The 24,476-nt window shown below is 44.8% G+C and overlaps 2 protein-coding genes across 6 annotated transcripts in view; one reads left to right on the top strand and one right to left on the bottom strand.

Moving 5' to 3' along the window:
* Window positions 1-10,809, bottom strand: part of cfap99 (cilia and flagella associated protein 99) — a 392,086-nt gene extending 381,277 nt beyond the window's left edge. The window contains exon 1 of one of the 2 annotated variants that reach the window (XM_070894010.1): window positions 10,764-10,809. The gene's annotated coding sequence lies outside the window, so the exon portion shown is untranslated. The remainder of the gene's footprint in view (window positions 1-10,763) is intronic. The other variant, XM_070893926.1, reaches the window with a different exon arrangement.
* Window positions 10,810-11,663: 854 nt separating this feature from the next.
* Window positions 11,664-24,476, top strand: part of zfyve28 (zinc finger, FYVE domain containing 28) — a 230,796-nt gene continuing 217,983 nt past the window's right edge. For all 4 annotated transcript variants that reach the window (XM_070877677.1, XM_070877670.1, XM_070877664.1 and 1 more), the window contains exon 1: window positions 11,664-12,032. In XM_070877677.1, the coding sequence (XP_070733778.1) occupies window positions 11,997-12,032 (36 nt within the window). In that variant the 5' untranslated portion in view covers window positions 11,664-11,996. The remainder of the gene's footprint in view (window positions 12,033-24,476) is intronic.

Here is a 24,476-nt window from a genome sequence, read left to right as displayed (position 1 = left end):
TCCAAAACTTCGCCTAGAAACAATGGCATCTTTCTGGGCCAATTTTTTAATGTGCGCTGGTTTTTCTTAAGTGCCCAGGTTTTTTGGGAGTGGTCACATACGCTGTCCTAGGAATAATGTAAGTTGGCTAAACTTAAATCTGAAAAACTGCCGCAGACATCAGGTTACGCACCCATGACGCAAAAAAAAATTGTAACGTAAAAAAACTTACCTAACTGAATTACGCTGGCGCAAAAATTTTGGGGAAACTTGGGAGATTTTAATTTACTCCAAAAAAAAACGGTGCACACCAAAAAAACAGTGCAAATAATTAGGGAAAATTAACATAAGAACATAAGAAATAGGAGCAGGGAGGCCATATGGTCCCTCGAGCCTGCTCCACCATTTAATATGATCATGGCTGCTCTGATCATGGACTCAGCTCCACTTCCTTGCCCGCTGCCCATAACCTCTTATTCCCTTATTGGTTAAGAAACTGTCTATCTCTGTCTTAAATTTATTCAATGAGCCAGCCTCCACAGCTCTCTGAGGCAGTGAATTCCACACATTTACAACCTTCTGAGAGAAGAAATTCCTCTTCATCTCAGTTTTAAATGGGCGGCCCCTGATTCTAAGATTATGCCCCCTAGTTCTAGTCTCCCCCATCAGAGGAAACATCGTCTCTGCGTCCACCTTCTCAAGCCCCCTTATAATCTTATGAGTAGCGACCCAACCTTTCCTCATAAGTCAACCCCCTCATCTCCGGAATCAACTGAGTGAACCTTCTCTGAACTGCTTCCAAAGCAAGTATATCCTTTCTTAAATATGGAAACCAAAACTGAACGCAGTGGCCTCACCAATACCCTGTTTAACTGTACAATGACTTCCCTGCTTTTATACTCCATCCCCTTTGCAATAAAGGCCAAGATACCATTGGCCTTCCTGATCACTTGCTGTTCCTGCATACTACCCTTTTGTGTTTCATGCACAAGTAACCCCCAGGTCCCACTGTACTGCAGCACTTTGCAATCTTTCTCCATTTAAATAATAACTTGCTCTTTGTTTTTTTCTGCCAAAGTGCAAAACCTCACACTTTCCAACATTATACTCCATCTGTCAAATTTTTGCCCACTCACTTAGCCTGTCTATGTCCTGAGGCCGTGGGTTCTGTTTCTCTCTCCAAAGATGCTGCCTGACCTGCTGAGTATTACCAGCATTTTCTGTTTTTATTTCAGATTCCCAGCATCCGTAGTATTTTGATTTTGTATTTGGAGTACTGTGCACAGTTCTGATCTCCATATTATAAAAAGGTTATAGACGCACTGGAGAAGGTGCAAAAAAAAACATGGATGATAACAGAACTGAGTACATCTGTCAAAACAAACAGAATAAACTTTGTGGAGAGCAAACTGGGGCTCTTTTCTCTATAAAAGAGAGGGATGATGTGATCTTTCAAATTATGAAAGAGGTAGGGCTCAATTTTCCCCAGTATTTGCGCCGTTTTTTTGGGAGCAGGTTGCTTTTTCTGGCCTAACTTAAAAATCCCCAGTTTCCCCAATCAATTTGCAACAGCATAATTTAGTTAGTTACGTATTTTTTAAGTCAGTTTTTTTTTCAACCAAAGGGGGCGTAACCAGCCACCTGCGCCAATTCTGGCCATTTTGGCCAGCTGAGAGTTACTCCAGTTCTGATTAGGCCAGCGTATGTGGCCTGTCCTGTAAAACCTTCCATAGAGTTGAGGAAAGTGGCGCAGCAGATGCCCGGACACATTGAAAGAATTGAAAAACACATAGCAGCAACTTAACTCCAGCCCCGCCCGAAGCTGTCCGGTCCCACTCTTGGTCCCCACACACAGGAAGGCTGTCCAGTTCCATTCTGAGTCTCCCTGGTCCCGAGAGAGGCGGTCCCCGGTTTACACACACAGGAAGGCTGTCCGGTGGGGGTGGGTGGGCGGGAGCGGGGGGAGAGAAAAGAAAGAAAAAAAGAGAGACCCGAACTGGTGACCAAGGGAGGTGGCTGTATGCTTCACTTTGCAGTTGTGTCCCTGGTTACCATGGCAGCCCGATCTTTTTGGCGCAGATGAAGCCTCCAACCCCCTCGGGTTAGGCCACGCCAACATGAAGAGATCCAACGGCGAAATTTACAACACTTTTGTTTTGGCATACTTGGGCCCCCAAAAAATCGAGCGTAACTCTTCAAATACGGCAAAAAAATACTTTGGGGAAAATTGAGCCCTTGGACAGGGTAGACCTGGAGATGTTTCCACTTGTGGGCGTTTTCAAAATTAGGGGTCATACATATAAGATAGTCACTAATAAATCCAATAGGGAATTCAGGAGAAACCTCTTTACGCAAAGAGTGGCGAGAATCCCCTGGACCTGATGGCTTGCATCCTAGGGTCTTAAGAGACGTAGCGGCAGGGATGGTGGATGCATTGGTTGTAATTTACCAAAATTCCCTGGATTCTGGGGAGGTCCCAGCAGATTGGAAAACTGCAAATGTAACGCCCCTATTTAAAAAAGGAGGCAGACAAAAAGCAGGAAACTATAGACTAGTTAGCCTAACATCTGTGGTTGGGAAAATGTTGGAGTCCATTATTAAAGAAGCAGTAGCAGGACATTTGGAAAAGCATAATTCGGTCAGGCAGAGTCACCATGGATTTATGAAGGGGAAGTCATGTTTGACAAATTTGCTGGAATTCTCCGAGGATGTAACGAACAGGGTGGATAAAGGGGAATCAGTGGATGTGGTGTATTTGACTTCCAGAAGCCATTTGACAAGGTGCCACATAAAAGGTTACTGCACAAGATAAAAGTTCACGGGGTTGGGGGTAATATATTAGCATGGATAGAGGATTGGCTAACGAACAGAAAACAGAGATTCGGGATAAATGGGTAATTCTCGGGTTGACAATCAGTAACCACTGGGGTGCCGCAGGGATCAGTGCTGGGACCCCAACTATTTACAATCTAGATTAACAACTTGGAAGAAAGGTTCAAGTGTAGTTAGCCAAGTTTGCTGATGATATAAAGATAGGAGGAAAAGCAATGTGTGAGGAGGACACAAAAAATCTGCAAAAGGACATAGACAGGCTAAGTGAGTGGGCAACAAAATGGCAGATGGAGTATAATGTTGGAAAGTGTGAGGTCATGCACTTTGGCAGAAAAAAATCAAAGAGCAAGTTATTATTTAAATGGAGAAAAATTGCAAAGTGCTGCAGTACAGCGGGACCTGGGGGTACTTGTGCATGAAACACAAAAGAATAGTATGCAGGTACAGCAAGTGATCAGGAAGGCCAATGGTATCTTGGCCTTTATTGCAAAGGGGATGGAGTATAAAAGCAGGAAAGTCTTGCTACAATTATATAGGGTATTGGGGAGGCCACACCTGGAATACTGCATGCAGTTTTGGTTTCCATATTTACGAAAGGATATACTTGCTTTGGAGGCAGTTCAGAGAAGGTTCACAAGGTTGATTCCGGAGATAAGCGGGTTGACTTATGAGGAAAGGTTGAGAAGGTTAGGCCTCTACTCATTGGAATTCAGAAGCATGAGAGGTGATCTTATTGAAACGTGTAAGATTATGAATGGGCTTGACAAGGTGGATGCAGAGAGGATGTTTCCACTAATAGGGGAGACTAGAGCTCGGGGGCATAATCTTAGAATAAGGGGCCATCCATTTAAAACTGAGATGAGGAGGAATTTCTTCTCTGAGGGCTGTAAATCTGTGGAATTCGCGCCTCAGAGCTGTGGAGGCTGGGACATTGAATAAATTTAAGAGAGAGATAGACAGTTTCTTAACCGGTAAGAGAATAAGGGGTTATGGGGAGCAGGCAGGGAAGTGGACCTGAGTCCATGATCAGATCAGCCATCAGGCTCGAGGGGCCGTATAGCCTACTCCTGCTCCTATTTCTTATGTTCTCATGTTCTTAATGTAGCACTCCCTACCAGATGGAGTGGTTAAGGCAAATAGTATAGATGCATTTCAGGAGAAGATAGATAAGTACATGCAGCAGAAAGGAATAAAAGGATATGTTGATAGAGTGAGATGAAGTAAGGTGGGAGGGAGCTCATGTGGAGCATAAACACCTGCTGCGAAACTCATAATTGAAAGTATCTGACTGAAGTGTAAAATTCTGAAGCAAGCATAAAATGTCATTCTTATCGCGGTATATACCTACCATCGAGACGCAAGAGAGACTTCGTCTAAAATGTTAGTTGTTTTCTGAAGTGTACATTTTAGATAGCAAGATGTTTTTGGATAACTGTATTTTAACGGGATTATCGTGTTTAAATTGAATTGCAGAATAGTTACCAAGGCTATGGTACAAAGATTTGCCAATTGCTTATTTAAACTGAAGTTAATGGAAATTCTGATTATATACATTACCTTTAACAGATCCGCCAGCCAGACGGTCTAAACTCAAGCACATAGAAAGGGGAACGTTGTTTAATTATAAGTTGGACATCCAAGAAGGTTAGTTTTTGAGCTGAGCTCGGCACATATTACCATTTTAATCACACATGCCTTTATAAATACCATCAGGATTGGACTTACAACATATTTTACAGCAACTTCCAGACTCACTCCAAGCGATGTTGCTGGCCTGCCAGCTTCAGCATGTTACCCCAAATGATCCCAACTCCCAATAACCCTAACCATTAACTCACGATTACCTTAACTCATAACCCTAACTCCCAGTAACCCTAACCACTAACATAGAAACATAGAAACATAGGAAATAGGTGCAGGAGTAGGCCATTCGGCCCTTCAAGCCTGCACCACCATTCAATAAGATCATGGCTGATCATTCACCTCAGTACCCCTTTCCTGCTTTCTCTCCATACCCCTTGATCCCTTTAGCTGTAAGGGCCACATATAACTCCCTTTTGAATATATCCAATGAACTGGCCTCAACAACTTTCTGGAGTAGAGAATTCCACAGGTTCACCATTCTCTGCGTGAAGAAGTTTCTCCTCAACTCGGTCCTAAATGGCTTACCCCTTATCCTGAGACTGTGACCCCTGGTTCTGGACTTCCCCAACATCGGGAACATTCTTCCTGCATCTAACCTGTCCAATCCCGTCAAAATTTTATATGTTTCTATGAGATCCCCTCTCATTCTTCTAAATTCCAGTGAATATAAACCTAGTCGATTCAGTCTTTCTTCATAGGTCAGTCCTGTCATCCCGGGAATCACTCTTGTGAACCTTCGCTGCACTCCCTCAATAGCAAGAATATCCTTCCTCAGATTAGGAGACCAAAACTGTACACAATATTCAAGGTGTGGCCTCACCAAGGCCCTGTACAACTGCAGTAAGACCTCCCTGCTCCTATACTCAAATCCTCTCACTATGAAGGCCAACATATCATTTGCTTTCTTCACCGCCTGCTGTACTTACATGGCAACTTTCAATAACTGATGTACCATGACACCCAGGTCTCGATGCACCTCCCCTTTTCCTAATCTGTCACCATTCAGATAATATTCTGCCATCCTGTTTTTGCCACCAAAGTAGATAACCTCATATTTATCTACATTATACTGCATCTGCCATGCATTTGCCCACTCATCTAACCTGTCCAAGTCACCCTGCAGCCTCTTAGCATCCCCCTCACAGCTTACACTGCCATCCAGCTTAGTGTCATCTGCAGACTTGGAGATATTACATTCAATTCCTTTGTCTAAATCATTAATTTATATCGTAAATAGCTGAGGTCCCAGCACAGAGCCTTGCGGTACCCCACTAGTCACTGCCTGCCATTCTGAAAAGGACCCGTTTATTCCTACTCTTTGCTTCCTGTCTGCCAATCAGTTCTCTATCCATGTCAATACATTACCCCCAATACCATGTGCTTTAACTTTGCACACCAATCTCTTGTGTGGGACCTTGTCAAAAGCCTTTTGAAAGTCCAAATACACCACATCCACTGGTTATCCCTTGTCCACTTTACTTGTTACATCCTTAAAAAATTCCAGAAGATTTGTCAATCAAAAGGCAAAAGGTAGGTAACTATAGGCCGGTTAGTTTAACATCTGTAGTGGGAAAATGCTTGAAACTATCATTAAGGAAGAAATAGCGGGACATCTAGATAGGAATAGTGCAATCAAGCAGACGCAGCATGGATTCATGAAGGGGAAATCATGTTTAACTAACTTACTGGAATTCTTTGAGGATATAACGAGCATGGTGGATAGAGGTGTACCGATGGATGTGGTGTATTTAGATTTCCAAAAGGCATTCGATAAGGTGCCACACAAAAGGTTACTGCAGAAGATAGAGGTACGTGGTGTCAGAGGAAATGTATTAGCATGGATAGAGAATTGGCTGGCGAACAGAAAGCAGAGAGTCGGGATAAATGGGTCCTTTTCCGGTTGGAAATCAGTGGTTAGTGGTGTGCCACAGGGATCAGTGCTGGGACCACAACTGTTTACAATATACAAAGATGACCTGGAAGAGGGGACAGAGTGTAGTGCAACAAAATTTGCAGATGACACTAAGATTAGTGGGAAAGCAGGTTGTGTAGAGGACTCAGAGAGGCTGCAAGGAGATTTGGATAGGTTAAGCGAATGGGCTAAGGTTTGGCAGATGGAATACAATGTCGGAAAGTGTGAGATCATCCACCTTGGGAAAAAAAACAGTAAAAGGGAATATTATTTGAATGGGGAGAAATTACAACATGCTGCGGTGCAGAGGGACCTGGGGGTCCTTGTGCATGAAACTCTTTTTGGAGTTTATCTGGAAAACATAAAACATTAATCGGTGCCACCCGACCTGGATGACACACCAGACATTTACAAGGCCCCTTTTTTTTAAAAACTTTTTTTTGTGTTTTTTTTGTGTTTTTCTTTTTTTTTTGGGTTTTTTTTGGGGCACTAAAATCACATTTTTTCCTCCAGTGCCCCCTATAAAAGGGGAGGGGGACACTAAAAGTACTGGCAATTAAAACAAATTAAACTTTAAAACGTAAAATCAAATTAAAATTTGGTTGCCGGGCGTGATGATGCACTCCAGTCCCTCCGGTGCCCACCACTCGCGGAAGGCTGCGAGCGTACCGGTGGACACCGCGTGCTCCATCTCCAAGGACACCCTGGACCGGATGTAAGAGCGGAAGAGAGGCAGGCAGTCAGGTTGAACGACCCCCTCGACCGCCCGCTGCCTGGACCGGCTGATGGCACCCTTGGCCATGCCCAGGAGCAGTCCTACGAGGAGGCCCTCGGACCTACCCGCTCCCCTCCGCACAAAAGATCAGGAGAGTGGGACTGAAGTGCAGCCAGAATTTCAGGAGCAGCCCCTTCAAATAATGAAACAGGGGTTGCAACCTCGTGCACTCAATAAAAACATAGAACACGGACTCCTCCAGACCGCAGAAATTGCAGGCGGCCCGGGAGTCCGTGAACCGGCTTAAAAATTTGTTGCACGGCACTGCTCCCTGCACCACCCTCCAGGACAAGTCCCCGATGAATAGTGGGAGGACTCCCGCATAGAGTGCCCTCCATCGGGGACCCCCGCCTCCTCCGGACGGCAAGATGGTACGCCATGGCGTGTCCGGACGGCCGGCGAGGATGGCAAAGTTGAGAGTGTGCAGGAGCAGCCCGTACAGGAAACCCCTCCGCGCGGAAATGAAAGGCACGGAGGGGATTTCCCCGAGGTGGCTCAAGTTGTGAGGCGCCGGCCCCCGAGGGAGGTTCCAGGGTTTGGCGCCAATGAGGAATTCCGTCCGGACGGGGGTCAGTTCGGACGGGATCTCCCCACGTGCTTGAGCCTCCTCGATGCACCTAACAGAGTCAGGGCCCAAAGCTGTTTTTAGCGACTCGATGGCTTCGGCCGCGCGGCGGACGTTGGCTGAATTTAGGCGCCGCGCCAGCGTGCCTGGCGCCATCCAGCCCGCTCCTCTGCCATCGAGCAGGTCCCTGACCCTTGTCACCTCACCAGCCACAGCCCTCTCTTCCGACCGCCACATAAAACCTCGGTCGTGGAGGTACGGATTCCCGAGCAGCGGCTCCTGCAGGACGGCCGCCACTCCAGCCGGCGGAGAGCTGCGCTTGGTGGAGACTTTGTTCCAGACCCTGATGAGGTCCCTGTAAAAGACAGGCAGCTCCCGGAGGGCGGTCCTGGCATCCCCCAAGTTCACAAACAGGAGCTGCCTGTCATAATTGAGGTCGCGCTGCTGGCGGAAGAAATACCTCACCAGAGCACACCACCTAGGAGGGGGCTCGACGTAAAGGTATCTCTGCAGGGTCTGAAGACGGAAAGTCGCGAGCTGGGCGCTGACGCACACCAACGACTGACCGCCCTCCTCAAGCGGGAGACTCAGGACCGCAGCAGAGACCCAGTGCTTCCTGTTGTTCCAGAAGAAGTCCACCAGCTTCTTCTGTATGTTGGCGACAAACGCAGGGGGAGGGGTCAAAGTGACCAGCCGGTACCACAACATTGCGGCCACCAGCTGGTTTATGACTAGCGCTCGACCCCTGTAGGACAGCACTCGGAGCAGTCCTGTCCAGCGCCCTAGGCGAGCGGCGACCTTGGCCTCCAGCTCCTGCCAGTTCGCCGGCCAGGCTCCCTCGTCGGGGCTAAGGTAGACTCCCAGATAGAGGAGATGGGTCGTGCTCCAGGCAAAAGGCCTGAGCTCCTCCGGCAGGGAGTCCACCCGCCACTGACCCACCAGGAGTCCGGAACATTTCTCCCAGTTGATCCTGGCGGAGGATGAGGCCGAGTAAATCTCCTGGCACTCACGCATCCTCGTCCGCAAGAGGCGCAGGAAAGGCTCCACGCAAACGGCGTATAACTGGCCGGACATGGGGCATCCCTGGCGCACCCCTCTCCTAAAGCGAAGGGGCGCCGTCAAGGACCCGTTAACCTTAATCAGACACTCCGCGGCGGCGTACAAAAGTCGGATCCGGGCGACGAAATGCGTCCCGAACCCGAAAGCGCGCAGAGTTCCGAGCAGATAGTCGTGATCCACCCTGTCGAACGCCTTCTCTTGGTCGAGGGATAGGAAGGCGACCGACAGACCAGCCTCCTGGGAACAATGGATGAGGTCCCGGACCAGATGGATGTTATCGTGGATTGTCCGGCCCGGGACCGTGTAGGACTGGTCGGGGTGGATCATGTGGTCCAGCACGGCGCCAAGGTGAGCAGACATCGCCCTGGCGAAGATTTTGTAGTCCGTGCTGAGGAGGGAGACCGGGCGCCAGTTCTTAAGGAGGCGGAGATCGCCCTTCTTAGGCAGCAGGACGATGACTGCCCTGCGCCAAGAGAGGGGCATCTCCCCGGTCGACAGACTTTCCCCCAGGACCCGCGCGTAGTCGCTCCCCAGGACGTCCCAGAACGCCCTGTGGAACTCCACGGTCAGCCCGCCCAGCCCCTGGGTTTTTCCCCTCGAGCGCCGGTCGAGGGCACCGGTCAGCTCCGCCAGGCTTAGCGGAGCTTCCAAATTTTCACCGCCCTCCGGGCTGACTTTCGGCAGGTCCTCCTTGTGCATGAATCCCAAAAAGTTAGTTTGCAGGTGCAGCAGGTAATCAGGAAGGCGAATGGAATGTTGGCCTTCATTGCGAGAGGGATGGAGCACAAAAGCAGGGAGGTCCTGCTGCAACTGTACAGGATATTGGTGAGGCCGCACCTGGAGTACTGCGTGCAGTTTTGGTCACCTTACTTAAGGAAGGATATACTAGCTTTGGAAGGGGTACAGAGACGATTCACTAGGCTGATTGCAGAAATGAGGGGGTTACCTTATGATGATAGATTGAGTAGACTGGGTCTTTACTCGTTGGAGTTCAGAAGGATGAGGGGTGATCTTATAGAAACATTTAAAATAATGAAAGGGATAGACAAGATAGAGGCAGAGAGGTTGTTTCCACTGGTAGGGGAGACTAGAACTAGGGGGCACAGCCTCAAAAAATACGGAGGAGCCAATTTAAAACCGAGTTGAGAAGGAATTTCTTCTCCCAGAAGGTTGTGAATCTGTGGAATTCTCTGCCCAAGGAAGCAGTTGAGGCTAGCTCATTGAATGTTTTCAAGTCAAAGATAGATAGATTTTTAACCAATAAGGGAATTAAGGGTTACGGGGAGAGGGCGGGTAAGTGGAGCTGAGTCCACGACCAGATCAGCCTTGATCTTGTTGAATGGCGGAGCAGACTCGAGGGGCTAGATGGCCTACTCCTGTTCCTAATTCTTATGTTCTTATGTTCTTATGATTTCCCTTTCATAAATCCATGCTGACTTGGACCGATCCTGTCACTGTTTTCCAAATGCGCTGCTATTACATCTTTAATAATTGATTCCAACATTTTCCCCACTATTGATGTCAGGCTAACCGGTGTATAATTCTCTGTTTTCTCTCTCATAGAAACATAGAAAATAGGTGCAGGAGTAAGCCATTCGGCCCTTCGAGCCTGCACCGCCATTCAATGAGTTCATGGTTGAACATGCAACTTCAGTACCCCATTCCTGCTTTCTCGCCATACCCCTTGATCCTCCTAGTAGCAAGGACTACATCTAACTCCTTTTTAAAAAAGTGGTGTTACATTAGCTGATCCCGAACCCCTAACCCTAACTCTCAATAACCCGAACCACGAACCACGAACCACGAACTCCTACCACTAACCCAAACCCCAACCCTTAATTGCGTGGTGTCAATACTCAGTCGGTTAAAATATGTGGCATTTTAAATCCGATAATAAAAACTAACTTCAAATGAGAAAAGATCTGACAGTTACTCGAATCCAATTTTAAACCCTCAATGATTTTTAATGAATGAGAAAATAAGAACAATCCACTTACTTCACAGTTTTAGGAATCTCTGCGTTTTTACCACCCCCCCAAGTGAATGAAGCCGGATTGAGAGAGGGCGGGGCGGGGCTCGCTAAGCGCAGGGTACTATGGGGGCTGTAGTCCAAGAGCCGCGTGCTTGCATTTAAATGAACGACGGACTCGAGCAAAATAACTACAGTCCCCATCGACCATTGCGCGGTGTACCGCGTCTGCGTTCAATGCATGTTTGGCTGTCTCCAGGCAACGGTGTGGGCCTGCTGCAAGCGTGGACAGAGATCCGACAAGAGCGGGGATGGAGAATGGAGTTTATTTTTGCCCAATGTAAAACATTTATTAATTATATCCCTATGTCGCGAGCTGAATAAAATAATTTCTAAAACAGACTTTACTTTTTTGCCAAGTGGCTGTAAGCGGTTTTGTCATCTGACTGGTCAGAAGCGATGCCAATCAGCAGAGAGAGGCGGGGGTTCTGGGAGCGGGCGGAGCTGCCAAGTGGCTGTAAGCGGGTTTGTAACCTGATTGGTAAGCAAACATGCCAATCAGTGTATAGAGGCGGGAGCTTTGGGAGGACGGGACTGTTGAGTGGATGTGTGTGGTTTTATCAGATAATTGGTCAGCAGTGATGCCAATCAGCAGAAAGAGGCGGGTGCTGTGGGAGAGGGTAGGGCTACCAAGCGGCTGTCAGCGCTTTGGCCAGCTGATTGGTCGGAAGCGGTGCCAATCAGCAGAAAGAGGCGGGTGCTGTGGGAGAGGGCGGGGCTACCAAGCGGCCGTGAGCGGTTTGCTCAGATGATTGATGTCGCTTGGCACCAATCAGCGAAGAAAGGCGGGAGCTCTGGTGGTGGAGGGGGAGGGGTGACGTCATGTCCGGTCCGGTGCTGCGAGTGGGCTGTGGTGCAGTGTGGGATGGTGTTGTTATGTCAGCCGGGAGCCGGCGGCGTTGGTGTTGTCGGTGGCGGTGCCTCCGCCTCCGCTTCTTCTTCTTCTGAGGAGGAGGAGGAGCAGGAGGAGAAGACGGAAGCGAAAAGAAGCGACTTCGATGTCAGCGGCGTGAGAGACGGCCAGAAGAGATAGCGCCTGCTGACCGGGAGGAGGAGGAGGGAGGAGGGGGAAAAGCGGCGTGTGGTTGGGGCCGGCCGTCGGTTGACAGCGGGCCCCCCTGGCTCACCAGGACCGGAGAGGAGAGCGGCGGTGGGGACCGCGCGCCCGGGGCGCGAGAGCCCAACAGCAGCAGCCGGCAACATGAACAGGTTCCGAAAGTGGCTGTACAAGCCCAAGGTGAGTGCAGAGCTCCGTGTCCTAGCGCGCACACACTGTGACTCAAAAGCACATGTGGACGGGTTAACAGATCAATTGCACTGTTAGCGTTTATTCTTCCATCTATCGAGCCATTCCCTTTTTAATTTTAACAACTGCAAGAAGCAATGTGCAAACAATAGGCTAACCAGCCCCCGCCCCCCAAAACAAATGCAACAGGGTCAGCATGGAGGGTGATCATTTCTATTAAGTGCGTGGCTCTAAATTGGCTCCCTTTTCCTGGTCTGCTCTTCACAATTTTGTTTGAAAGCATTGGGGATTACCACCTCCCTAGTATTGACTGAAGTTGCTGGTGTAGCGCGGTGTGATTTGTGTTTTTAATGCGAAGTGTTGTGCAGGGAACCCAGACCAACTCTTCCTGCGTCGACGGGGGTGAAAGTGTGATTGCAGCCTTAATGCAACTTTAACTGCAATCCGCTCAAATGTCGATTGCGGTTTACGAGATTAGCGGGAGGGAAACTATTCATGTTAACTTCTGCAGTGCTTTCGGTTTGCATTGTATCTCTGATTTTCCTTTACTGAAATCGCAAGTGTAAGGCTATGAAATAAGATTAGGGCACTTTTAGATTTTTTGAGGTTTCCAATTAAAATAAAAAATTAAAATTAACTGCAAGAAGCAAGTGTAAACAATAGGCTAACCATCCAGACCCCAATACAAATGCAACTTGGTTAGCATGCATGGGGTTAATCGTGTATCTTTTTTATATCGTTTAATGAATCGTGGACACTATGCAATAGGTGAACTCAGTTTTAAAAAAACTGGTCATTTATCGGATTGTTGAATGACTGCTGTGGTTGCTAGTATAACAATAACTGCACTTGAAGTAACTCCTGAAACATTTTGAGATGTTTCAATATGAACAAAGTGGCATATTTCTTTATATTTCTCCGATTGTTGATATCCACATTGGAAATAGATAGACACCTTTGGAGGTTTTGGTTTAATAATGGTTGTAACTCAAATTTCTGCTGGCACCGACTGCCTGTCTGAATACATGCATTATCTAATTATCATCTCACTTGTCTAGCTTTTTCAATTCTGCATGTGGAGATTTGGGTTTTGGAAGAACACCAACAGTAAAGGGCAGGTAAATCTGCTCCTCAAAAGCAATTATGATTGCAATTAATCCTTCAATTGCAATGTTTAAAACAAATCTGCCCTCCAAGGAAAATGATAGAGAAAATACATATTAATAAATATTTCAGCTGCACTGAAATTATGGAATCGTCAATGGTTCAGGAACCATTAATGAAAACTATTTGCTGGATTAGACTGCTTTGGTGGATTATATCACCACTGGTGTTTACTTTTCTGTTATGGTTGCTGTGACGCACACCAGGTCTTTGTTCTAGTCAAGCTTCATTTGGTAGATGTGTGGGAATATTCTCCTTAAAGCTGCAGTGTTCATGTTCACAGTGCTGATTTTGTCTGAACATTTTGACAAGTTAGTTACAGCACTTGATGGTGAAGCCTGAAGAGTAAAATTGACAACTTTGCCATATTCTTGCTGTGAAAGTATTTACAAGAAATTTAATTTAAAATGTTTGCAGGTCAGGTATCGTACTCACCTGATGTGGTTATAGAAATTGATTTTCCAGTATACATTTTATCATCCGATTAATTAATTTTTAAACTTTTTTCTTCAATTCCCCAAAATGGTTTAGCAAGATACAGGCTAAATTCTGACGAAGGGACATCGACCTAAAACCTTAACTCTTTCTCTCTTCACAGCTGCTGCCTGACCTGCTGAGTAGCATTTTCTGTTTGTATTTCAGACTTCCAGCATCCACAGTATTTTGCTTTTGTCTAAGGGCTAAAATTGGTTGGATTTACAGGTATGAGAGTATGGTATCTTCCCTATTGTGATCTCTACTTCTGTTTAATTGATTGATTCCCTTTACAGATAATGAAATAAGTCTGTAATACTTTGCAGTACAAAATTTTAAGTGACTTGTTTTTCAAGTGACACAAAATCTGTATTCTCTATCCTGTTGAATAGCTCTGGTGTGAATGTTTTTACATAATGGCGTGTGTCAAATGAAATATTGAATGGATTATGTAAATGATGATGTGACAAACTTCAAACAGATGTGTGGAAGATTTGTCACTTTACATGCATTAATCGTATCCTCAACAGGGAATCATCTGCTTCTTGGGCAGTTATTATATAAATTTTGGTTGTTGCTCAATTTTAATAGTTTATTAATAAAGTAAATTGAATTGCCAGTTTTCTGTACTTAAGTTTGTATCAACATTCCCATTATTTACCACTTTCCAACTAAAATGAGTTCATGCATGGCGTAGGGTGGTATTTGTCCATACAGACAAGAAGGCTGTCTTACTCATGGATTAATTAACCGCAGATGTGGCAGTGGGAAGGTTGTTACAATTAGACCCTGCTTCATGGATTGAGGGCAAGGGTTGCTGTCACATTGAATGTTTGCTGACTGCTGCAGGAAGTGGGAGGATGTGTTCCAGCTTGGCGGTTGCCCTGTTGCTGCTATTTGATAGCTTGCTGATAGGTATTGTCCAGTGTTGCAAGTGATAAACCACCACTGTGGTGAATTACTGGACGGCTGCTGGTGGCTGCGAAACTCTACCACTTCAGGAGATGAGGGGTTAAAAAGGTCCAAATTTGAATTTTTACAGCACTGTTATCCTCAGGAAGTCCTAAAGCATTTTCTAACCATGAATTACTTTTTGAAGTGTAGGCAATACAGCAGACAGTTTTTGTGCACAAGTTTTCATAGAAAATTATACATGGCAAAAGGAGGCCATTTGGTCCATAGAGCTTGTCTTTGCAAGAGCTATCCAATTAATCCTGCTCTTTCCCCGTAGCTCTGCAAGTTCCTTTTCAAGTATATTTCCAATGACTAAATGTTGAATCTGCTTCCACTGTCCTTTCAAGCAGTGCATTCCATAGCATCATAACTCAGTGTAAATAAATTTCTCCCCATCTCTCCTTTGGTCCTTTTGGCAATTATCGTTATACAAAAAAAAAGGAAACAAACCAATTACCAGTTAATTAATGTTTTTAAAGTGGTAGGTTGATGTAGGACATGGAGAATTGCCTCATGTTCTTCAAATAATGCCGTGAGATCTTTCCCGTCCACTCGAGCAGGCAGCCAGGCTCTGCGTTTAAAGTCTCATCCTAAAGACAGCACCTTTAATAATGCAATATGCTCCCTCAGTACTGCACACATGTCAGCTGGTGCTTCGTTTGGTAGTTGGGTTTGAATCCACAACCTTCTGACTCAGTTGAGAGTGTTGAGGAATAAGGAGTGAGAATATTTGAATCAAGGATCTGACCCCCCACCTCCACCCCCTCCCAAACGGAACTCGCAACTTGCTGTGATAACAGCTTTTATTCCTTTCTGTGGCTAAAGTCTGGCTTCTACTTGGCATTCTTTTTCCTTCCCATTGCTCTCACTCATAAATGAGTAGAGGATCTTGACCAGCGAACACCTGGTTCTGTATACAGGTGTCAGCCGTGGCTCAGCTGGTCATGCTCTCACATGATTCAGAAGGTTGTGGGTTCAAGGTCCACTCCAGAGACATAATCCAGGCTAAGACTTGCAGTCCCGAGGAAATGCTGCACTGTCCGAGGTGCCGTTAAACCGAGGCTCTGTCTGCTCTTCTTGGGTGGATGAAAAATATTCTAATGCTCAATTTGAAGAAGGGCAGGGAGTTCTCCTGGTTTCCTGGCCAGTATTTATCCCTCAAATAACATTACTAAAACAGTTTATTGCTGTTTGTGGGACCTTGCAAATTGGCTACTGTATTTCCTACACTACATTTCAAAAACTACTTTTGGCTGTAAAGCACCTTGGGATGTCTTCAAGTTGAAAAAGTGCTATAAAATGCAAGTTCATTCCTTCTTAACTGGGCTGCTAATCTAGAGGCCTGGACTAATAATCCAGAAGATAAGTTCAAATCCCAGTTTGATCATATGAATTACGTTTAAATCTGAAAATAAAAAGCTGGTACCGGTAGAGCGTCCGAAATCTGGGACCGGGGCCATTTTGGATTTCGGGTACTTACCGATTTTGGAACGTCTTTCTGACGTTCCGTGTCCGGAAATGCCTGGGCCGAGGTAGGAGGGGCGCGGGGGCTCTCGGGCAGCCGGGGGTGGGTCAGGCGGCCAACGTCGGGGGCGGGTGGGGTGGGATGGGGGAGGGCGGCCGAGGGGTGGGGCGAGGGGGATTGAGCGGCAGGAGGTCAGGCAGCCGAGGCGGGGGAGTCTGGATTTCGGAATATTTTTTGATTTCCGGCCGACCCGCCATGGATCGGCCCGGATTCCAGAACATTCCAGATTTCGCACGCTCAACCTGTTTCGGTAAAAGTGGCCGTGATGTGTTGTCTGATTATTGTAAAATCCCAAACCGGGGAAGGAAGCCTCTTTTTTTCCCCCCCTCCCCCCAGGTTGCCCGACCTCCCCCCGCTTCGGCTCTCCTGCTGTCCTTACCCGGTCTCAACATCATCATCATAGGCGGTCCCTTGAACGAGGATGACTTGCTTCCACACCAAAAGGAATGAGTTTGCAGATGTTTCAATGAAGGACCTGATATTCCAGTCCTGAACTCCAAGGGTCGAAGATGCCTATGCTTGGATTTTTTTAACATGTGATGACCGTTGCATGCCAGCCACCACACAGACTTGACAGAGCTAGGCCGTTATCCAGTGGCAAGGGTAAACCAGGATGACTGGAGATCTGCTCTGCTGCACAGACCTAGTGCGCACACATATCGCAGTGTGGGCTGGCCCGTGCTGCCCCTGGGCCCCGTACCGCTCCTCCGCCACAAAACATTCGCCTCACCTCCGCCACGATCTCTCTTTGCACCAAATATTTGCTGCACTTCCGCTGCGATCACTTGCTGAATCTCGGCCACAATCCTCCTCCGCCCCGATCATCCGCCGCATTTCTGCCTTAATCTCTCGCCGCTTCTCTGCCTCAATCATTCGTCACAACTCCACCACAATCTCTCGCCGCTCATCCGCTCCGACCTTTCCACTCCTCTGCTGTACCTGGGCCCCGCCGATATTGTTGCCCACGCTCCAAATGGCGACCTGGGCTTTGAAAACGTCGCCCACCTTGAAGCCGTCGCACACTTGGCGCAGCTGAAGCTGGAAGTTGTCGTGGTACGCACCAGCTCTTGCACATCTGACCTGCGGTGGTGTCCTCTCGCAGATTGGGGTGGCCCACAATGTTGCAGATCCGTACTCGAGCACTTCTACACCTGGTCTGACGTATATGTGACTCCAGTCCCACATAAACGTGTTGACTCTTCACTGTCCTCAAGTGGCTGAGCAAGCATCCCTAGTTGTCCAGGACAACTAGGGATGGGCAATAATTGCCGGCCTTGTCAGCGATGCCAGATAAATATATATATTTTTTAAAACCTGTCAGTACAATAAGTATAATATTTTAAAATGACATTTGTGAAGGAAACAAATAAAACATAAAAACGATGTTTAATCTGCACCGTGGAACTAATGATTACACCTGTAGATAAAATGCAAAAAGGATATTTTAATGTGAGTATTCTTTCAGGATAACATTTACATACTTCAGTAATTTCATTTGGAAATGGTGTAACATAAAAACAGGTGCATCAGTGCTGCTGTTTGGTTTGTGGAGTTGCACCTATAGAATTATGAAAGGGCTATTGTTTACCAAACCTGAAATGCATTAAAACTTTGCGACTGGGTAACAGATTTCTGGGGATTCTAAAAGTGGCAGCAATTAAATTGCCCGTTGGTGCTTGAGGTTGTGCTGGTTTGTAGCAAATTCCATCCCACGCCCCCCTCCCCACCCCCCACCGGGACTTGTGGTTTCTGTTGTAATTATGTTCCCTTTGGCCTCTGGTTGTCTGATGTAGATACAGTATTGCAGTATGTCTTAAGACGTGAGGTTCCATTATGAATGATTGTTGCAATTTACGTTTGTTTCAATTTCTTGAAGTGGCACACTGGAAGTCTTGGAACCTAACCCAATGTTTGTGTTCAAATTTCCTGCTCTCATCCTCGGTCTCATCTTGGCTAGAAATGTGACTTTTTGTAAAGTGTTGAAGCACTTGAATTGCGTAATCTATTTACTAGGGAGCAGCATACTTGTTGAGGTATGTAGATCAACCACATTGTTCTCCGTCCTAAACATAAGCTGCCTAGCAAATTTTGGGGGCGGTGTGGAGAACGGACTGTTTTTTTGAAAAACTTTGTATTTAAATTTTATGACATTGAATAGACTGAACAAGCGAATGATTTCAGATTCATCAAGTCTTGGAAAAATTACAATCTATTCACATTCTTCTTTGGCATTTTATCTTTTCCCATCTGGACTTATAGGTGGTTTGTTCCCATTAATGTGCTGAAATTTGATATGCAGTGCCGTTATCCTTCAGATCAAATGGAAATAAGAATCCTGGACTCAACATTTATATTTCCACATTTCTCTTCTGCTGATAAAACCATCGTGTTAAAGGAACTTACAGTAAATTATTCAGTATTACACATACCAGCTGAGAAGTTCCCTGTTCCAGTTTAAAAAAACAATCTGTTCATTTCTAACTGCCAAAGCATTAGTGATATATAGCTCTTATTCACTGATAGCCATCACAGGAGCAGTCTATCTGCTCCCCAGTATGAACAGCACTTCATTAAATGACTAACGCCTACAGTATATATATCGTGCAAAATGAGTTAGCAGAAACAGTAATGGTGATGAGGGGGTGGATCGGTGGGATTGATTTTTGAATAAAAAGGATCGGCTTAATGGCTTCTTCCTGTTCCGAAAAATTCTTGAGCCTTTTTACCAAGTTAGCTGGAACTGCTTCTGAATCTTGAGTCAAAATTGTATTTCGGATGGACACTTGTAAGGATGCTAAAACAGGTGGCTTCTCATTCCTCTCCTTCAGAGCGTTAACTTATTTGAATTGATTTCTGGATGTTTCCCTTGACAGTCATGCCAAGTAGTCTGTTGCCATCAGGGGAGCTCATTAACATTTCGCCCTTTTTTTTTGTGGGAAGGAAATATCCTGAGGCATTGACTGAAGGACTTTACTCGCTTGTGTTGCCAAATGGGATAACTGTTGCCATCTCCCCATTTGTTATTTCGAGGCTAGCAGTGTATACTCTCGTCCCTTCCCCCCCTCCCCCCCCCCCCCCCCCCCCCCGGTTGTCTCTTCATTTGCATAATACATGACAATATTTGAGGCATTTCAAATGATCGTAACACCTCTCTTCCTGTCACCAAAACTCCTTCAACTTTTACTGTGCCCAGAATGCCACACATCTGATGTAATCTGCTGAGTAACACCAGTTTGGGTTGTTGAAGGAAGCTACAATTCTGAATTAATGTGCTGCAGTGATACCATAATAGAAGAGAGAAGTCAGACAGTGAATGGAATGACTCCTGACAAACAACATCCAATAATGTAGCTTTCAGAGACTGGAGAATGAGGTTCTTCGAGGTCAGGAAATATGATGAATATAAATCTGGTGTTTTTGTTAGTTTTATTTGTCTTTATAAAGTTATATTGGTTGAAGACCTCTCTCGGGATCTGACTGCTGAATCATTCCAATCCGCTTCATTCAAGGATACTCTTTGTTTAATGAATCATTATCTAGCTTGAGCAGCCTGTCAAGCCAGCATTCCATAATGACTTCGTACATCTGTCGCAACGACAGATTATTACCAGTTTGTAGCGAGAAAACCTGCTTTATGTGCAGTGACCACTTATCTAATTGAACTGAAATCATAACACTTGAGACTTTATAGTTGGTTTTGTTTATAGCAGTTGGAGTTGCCCGTTCAAAAAAACCTTTAGTCTGGTCAAGTCACAAAAGTCTGTACATAGGACTTTGAATTGGAATTTTGTTGCACCAACGCAGTCTACTTGGGCAATTATTGAACTTTACATTAACTTATTTTACAGCTTTTTGTACATATCCTGTACATTAAAATATCACATTTAAATATAGAATCTAGTTGTCTATATCCAGAAAGATGTTGCATAACCTATTGGCATTGAGTATTCTATAAAAGCTTTGTGTTGGACTTGTGATTTTTTTTTTCTTTACTTAAATTTGAATTCGTACTAAAGTTACTGCTGAAAATGATTCTTTGCAGCACATGTGAAAGCGAATGCTGTATAGAAATACTGATGTGTTATACAGACTGGGATTTGGCAGGATGACAACCCTGTATGCAACTGCTAATTGGTAATTGTGAATATGCAAATAAAATGTAGAACTCAATTCCTGAAATCTGCATAGTTAATGAGGCTTACTGTAACCATCAGTACTCTGGTGCTGGGCTGATCTCACTGGGCTCCACATATTTAGTAGCTTGAAATCTTGTAATAGGTTTGAGTGCACTATTGATGACTCTGCAAAACTGATTTTGCCAGCCATAAAGAAGTGATGACTAATTTTACTGCTATTACAGTGAGCTAACGAGGCATTTTATGCGTTGGAATAAGAAACGGGTTTATAAAAACGCGGCATTACATATTGAACCCTAGGAATTCAGCAGTATGCCAGATCAGAAACTTGGTATGTCAGTGGCTGAGCACATGCTTGGATCCCACTACTGTGTAACACCATGGGTTTAATGAAACAGTGTGCTAGCTGGAGGATCAGCTTTAATTTTGTAATTTTAATTAAGCTCCTGGATTCAGTTGTAATACTGTGGTGCATTACTGATTTGTCATTCATTTTCAGTAAACTAATCTACCATTAACACACTTTTTTTTTGCCAGGGCATATTGTGAAGCTGCATCTGCTGTGGTGCCAGCAAATAAGACTGGGTAATGCTGTGCAATTAGAGAGTATCATTAGAGGGAGCAAGCTAATATTCTTTGGTTTTTAATTTTCTTGCTAGTTTCTCCTCTTCAAGGCATGGACTGCTTGCTGAGGTATGTTCCCAGGGTACTTGTTGCCCTCTTGATTGCTCACCCAAGTGACCATTTAATCCCCTGAGAGTCTTTCTGGTGAGTATCAGCAGGCTACTTGATGAGCCTGATCTGCCTTTTTGCCTGATGTCAAAGTACACACTTCCTGCATTTGTCGCTGGATAGCAATTGAGCGCAAATCCCGTTCAACTTTTCTGTACCTAACCTACATGTTGAGTCCAATTGTAATACCCATACCTCTGTCCTGGCTATGATCAGCTAACTCAGCACAGATTGGGATCAAACCATGGACCTCGCTTACCTATATCGCTCAGCAATTTAATGGCTAAACACACTGAGCCACCAGTGGAGTTACTGCTTGAATTTTAATGTGATAGTGTTTAATGATTGATTCCCATTTAAAAAATCTGCAATTAATGGATACATTTTTTTTTTGCAGTTGCACCAGCCAACAAGCAGTGCGCCATGTTTTTTTCATGAAAAAATACCATTGAACTCAGCAAATTACTTCAAAATCATGGTTTGAATTGAGTGTTCACACTGGCCCCTTGAAGGATGGGCAGAGGGAAGTGTTGATGTGTACAACTAAAGGCTGCCTCTTTTGGAGTGGAAGCAAGTATTCCTCAATTTCAAGGGACTGCCTATGATGATGATGATGATGATGGAAATGGTATTGTTAGAATGCAAGAGTGCTTGTATGATATTCCAAACTCTCCCATTTCAGGCCAAAGTCATTCTGTCGTGGCTGTTAAAGGATAGTGTATTCCACTGAATTGTCCCATGCCACTAAATTTATAGTTTTCCAAATGTGTCAACACCGCAAATGTTTGGAGTCACTTGTGATTGGTAAGAATGATGCAGATTACATTAAAAAAATAATATATAAAAAAAAAAATGATATGCCTTACGTCAGGATGTTGCATTTTTATACCAAAGTGATTAACTTGGCAGTATAGTTATTTGTACTTGTTTGTATTTACGAGTCAGCCTTGTTGGAAGAATGTAAGTGGTACAGTCATATCACTGTAGTCCCTCTTCCTGAATATGTACCCGTGCCTTTCACCTCGCTGTTTACGTTCAAATTCTCAATGTTTAATTTTCCTGTTGCCTTTGTGTATGTAGTTTTCACTCAGTTCTCTTTCTATCTCCAGAAGACTACCCAATTGAAAACTATATTTTGAACAGTGGTGCATTCTCTTTATAATCTTTTCAATGATTTCGGTTGTTGTGAAGGTGTGATTCTTTGCTAGGATACAATTCAACAGCTGCCAGGCTGCCTTTGGTACTGTATATTGAGTGGGAATAAGTTGTGTGTGAGCCTTAATAATGGGGAGTACCGGCAAGCTTCATGCCTGTGAAGAGCCTCATGGCTAATCTGATCCAATCGGCTTGGTGCGCATACTTCTGGCAGGGTTTGCTGGCTGCTGATGAGCTAAATCCCTGGGTAACATTCCGCTCTCTAACGCAAGGGTGTTGAGGACAATTGTAGCAATCCAACTGCCACTATGGTTGAGATAAACTACGCAGCACAGAACAGGGGATTGAACTTGGGACCTTCCTGGTCTGCATGGTGCAACGTCTTGTTGGATAAACTTTCAAAGCCATTGAAGATGCCTCTTCCGGATCCATTTGTCACATGTTTATTCTCTGGTAATTCATTCCACAGTTTTGCTACCATTTTGGTGAAAACATGCCACCAGATTTTCTTTCTCACTCCTAACTAATGTTTAACCCTTTGCTATAGTGTTGATTTTTTTTCCTGTATCATATTCTTACATGTCACCTTGATATTATTTTTCAAAGGAACAAACAGAACTTTCTTAATCTTTCTGTACAACTTAAAATACCTAATACCCTCAAGGACAAAAATATCCTTTCTATCTTTTGAATTGCATAGAGTTCTTGTAGGGAATCAATGGCGCCCTGTACGGCAACAATAAAACCTCTTTGGATTTGAATGATCCCTCTGCTAATGCATTTCCGTGCCTTATTTGGTAGTTTTTGAATGTTGTTTCACCTCTGAATTTATTCTGGAAATTTTCTGAAATGATATGGAGAAACAAAAGTCTATATTTGTTCTTAACTCCTTCCAATTTATAATTTTTAATTTTTCTTAAACTTCAACCTGTGGTGGTTTAGCCTTCTGGGCTGGACAGCTGAGCCCATGTGTAGAGTTTTTTTTTAAGCTACAGCACAATTAGAGCAGTAAGGCAGCAAAAAGTTAGTACACCGACATCCCTCATGGTCTACGGTCCCGTACAGAACTGTAAAATAAATGTTAGAAGCAGGACTGGAGTGCATACTTAGCATGAACCTCTCCTTGGGTGACATGATGCTCTCCAGTGTTGACATGAATGAGAACAATGAGTAGAGAGAGGGCAGCACTTGTTGTTCACAATGTCACTTGAAAGCTCTGTACAGATGATCTGTGCTCCCACTCTCTTGCAGTTGAAAAATGCAAATAATTGAACAGATTATGGGCTAGAAATTTGGCAATTTTGCGACTGGGTTTTTGGTGCTATTTCACCTTTTTTGGCGGAAAATTGGGAGACGTTTTGCGGCGGCAGTTTTCAAATACCGCTGGAGAGAGGAGCGCCGCCGTGCAGAACTCGAAATAATTGCTTTTGCCAAAAATTGGAGCAGCGATTAGTATGAAGACCTGCAAAAAAGTTACGTTAAAGTTTTTATTTTTAAAATTCTTTTGCAGCGATTCGCTAGATAAATGTTGTAAATATTTTGTGATTTTTTTTTCTTCCAATTTATTTTTAGGTGTTGTTCCGCCCTCCCTAAGCCCAACTTGCAGTGGTGTCGGCCTCGGACTAAAGTTGGCAAGGATCATGGTTTGCGCCGCGAATCCTTGTGCAATGCCGTTTTTTACCGTTGCACAAATTAAACCTTGAATTTACAGCCTCATAGCTGTGCAATAACGGTTATTTTGGCGAAAAAATAGTTATTGCTGAGAACCGAATTTCTAGCCCACAGACTTTATTACTGGTATTGGATGATTTTGGAAAACGTAATTAATTCATTGGCTCAAAGCAACTGTTGTTCACAGTTATAAAACCACGTTCGTTTTGTATTAAATAGTTAGTGAAAAATGCAAGTTTCTCTAGGGTTTAATGGTTAGACCTTTTAAAAGGGAGCATTAGTATTTTCAAGTACTTGGATGAACACTAGCGTTCTGTTTTAAAACAATTGCATATGCTGACAACCTTTTCTACCTTGAATGTTAGTTACGTTGCAATTCATTAAAGGTACAACTGAGAGTAGTACCTGTAGAACAGCTGGGTCCAAATTATAGCCAATATCTGACGCACAGAGTTTGGAAATCTGATGCATAATGCTCAGGCAGCTTTGTTCTATTTCTAGCTGTATTTGTTCGTTTGTCCTATTTGGGTTTGGGTTTGGATAGGGGTGTTTCTAGTGCTGTTGGCTCACGTGTAAATAAATCCTAAATCGCAACACCCGAGATGATATTTGGTGTGTGAGATA

This window comes from Pristiophorus japonicus, chromosome 1 (genome assembly GCF_044704955.1).
Source record: "Pristiophorus japonicus isolate sPriJap1 chromosome 1, sPriJap1.hap1, whole genome shotgun sequence".
NCBI lineage: Eukaryota > Metazoa > Chordata > Chondrichthyes > Pristiophoridae > Pristiophorus > Pristiophorus japonicus.
This window is presented reverse-complemented; position numbering and strand designations above follow the sequence as displayed.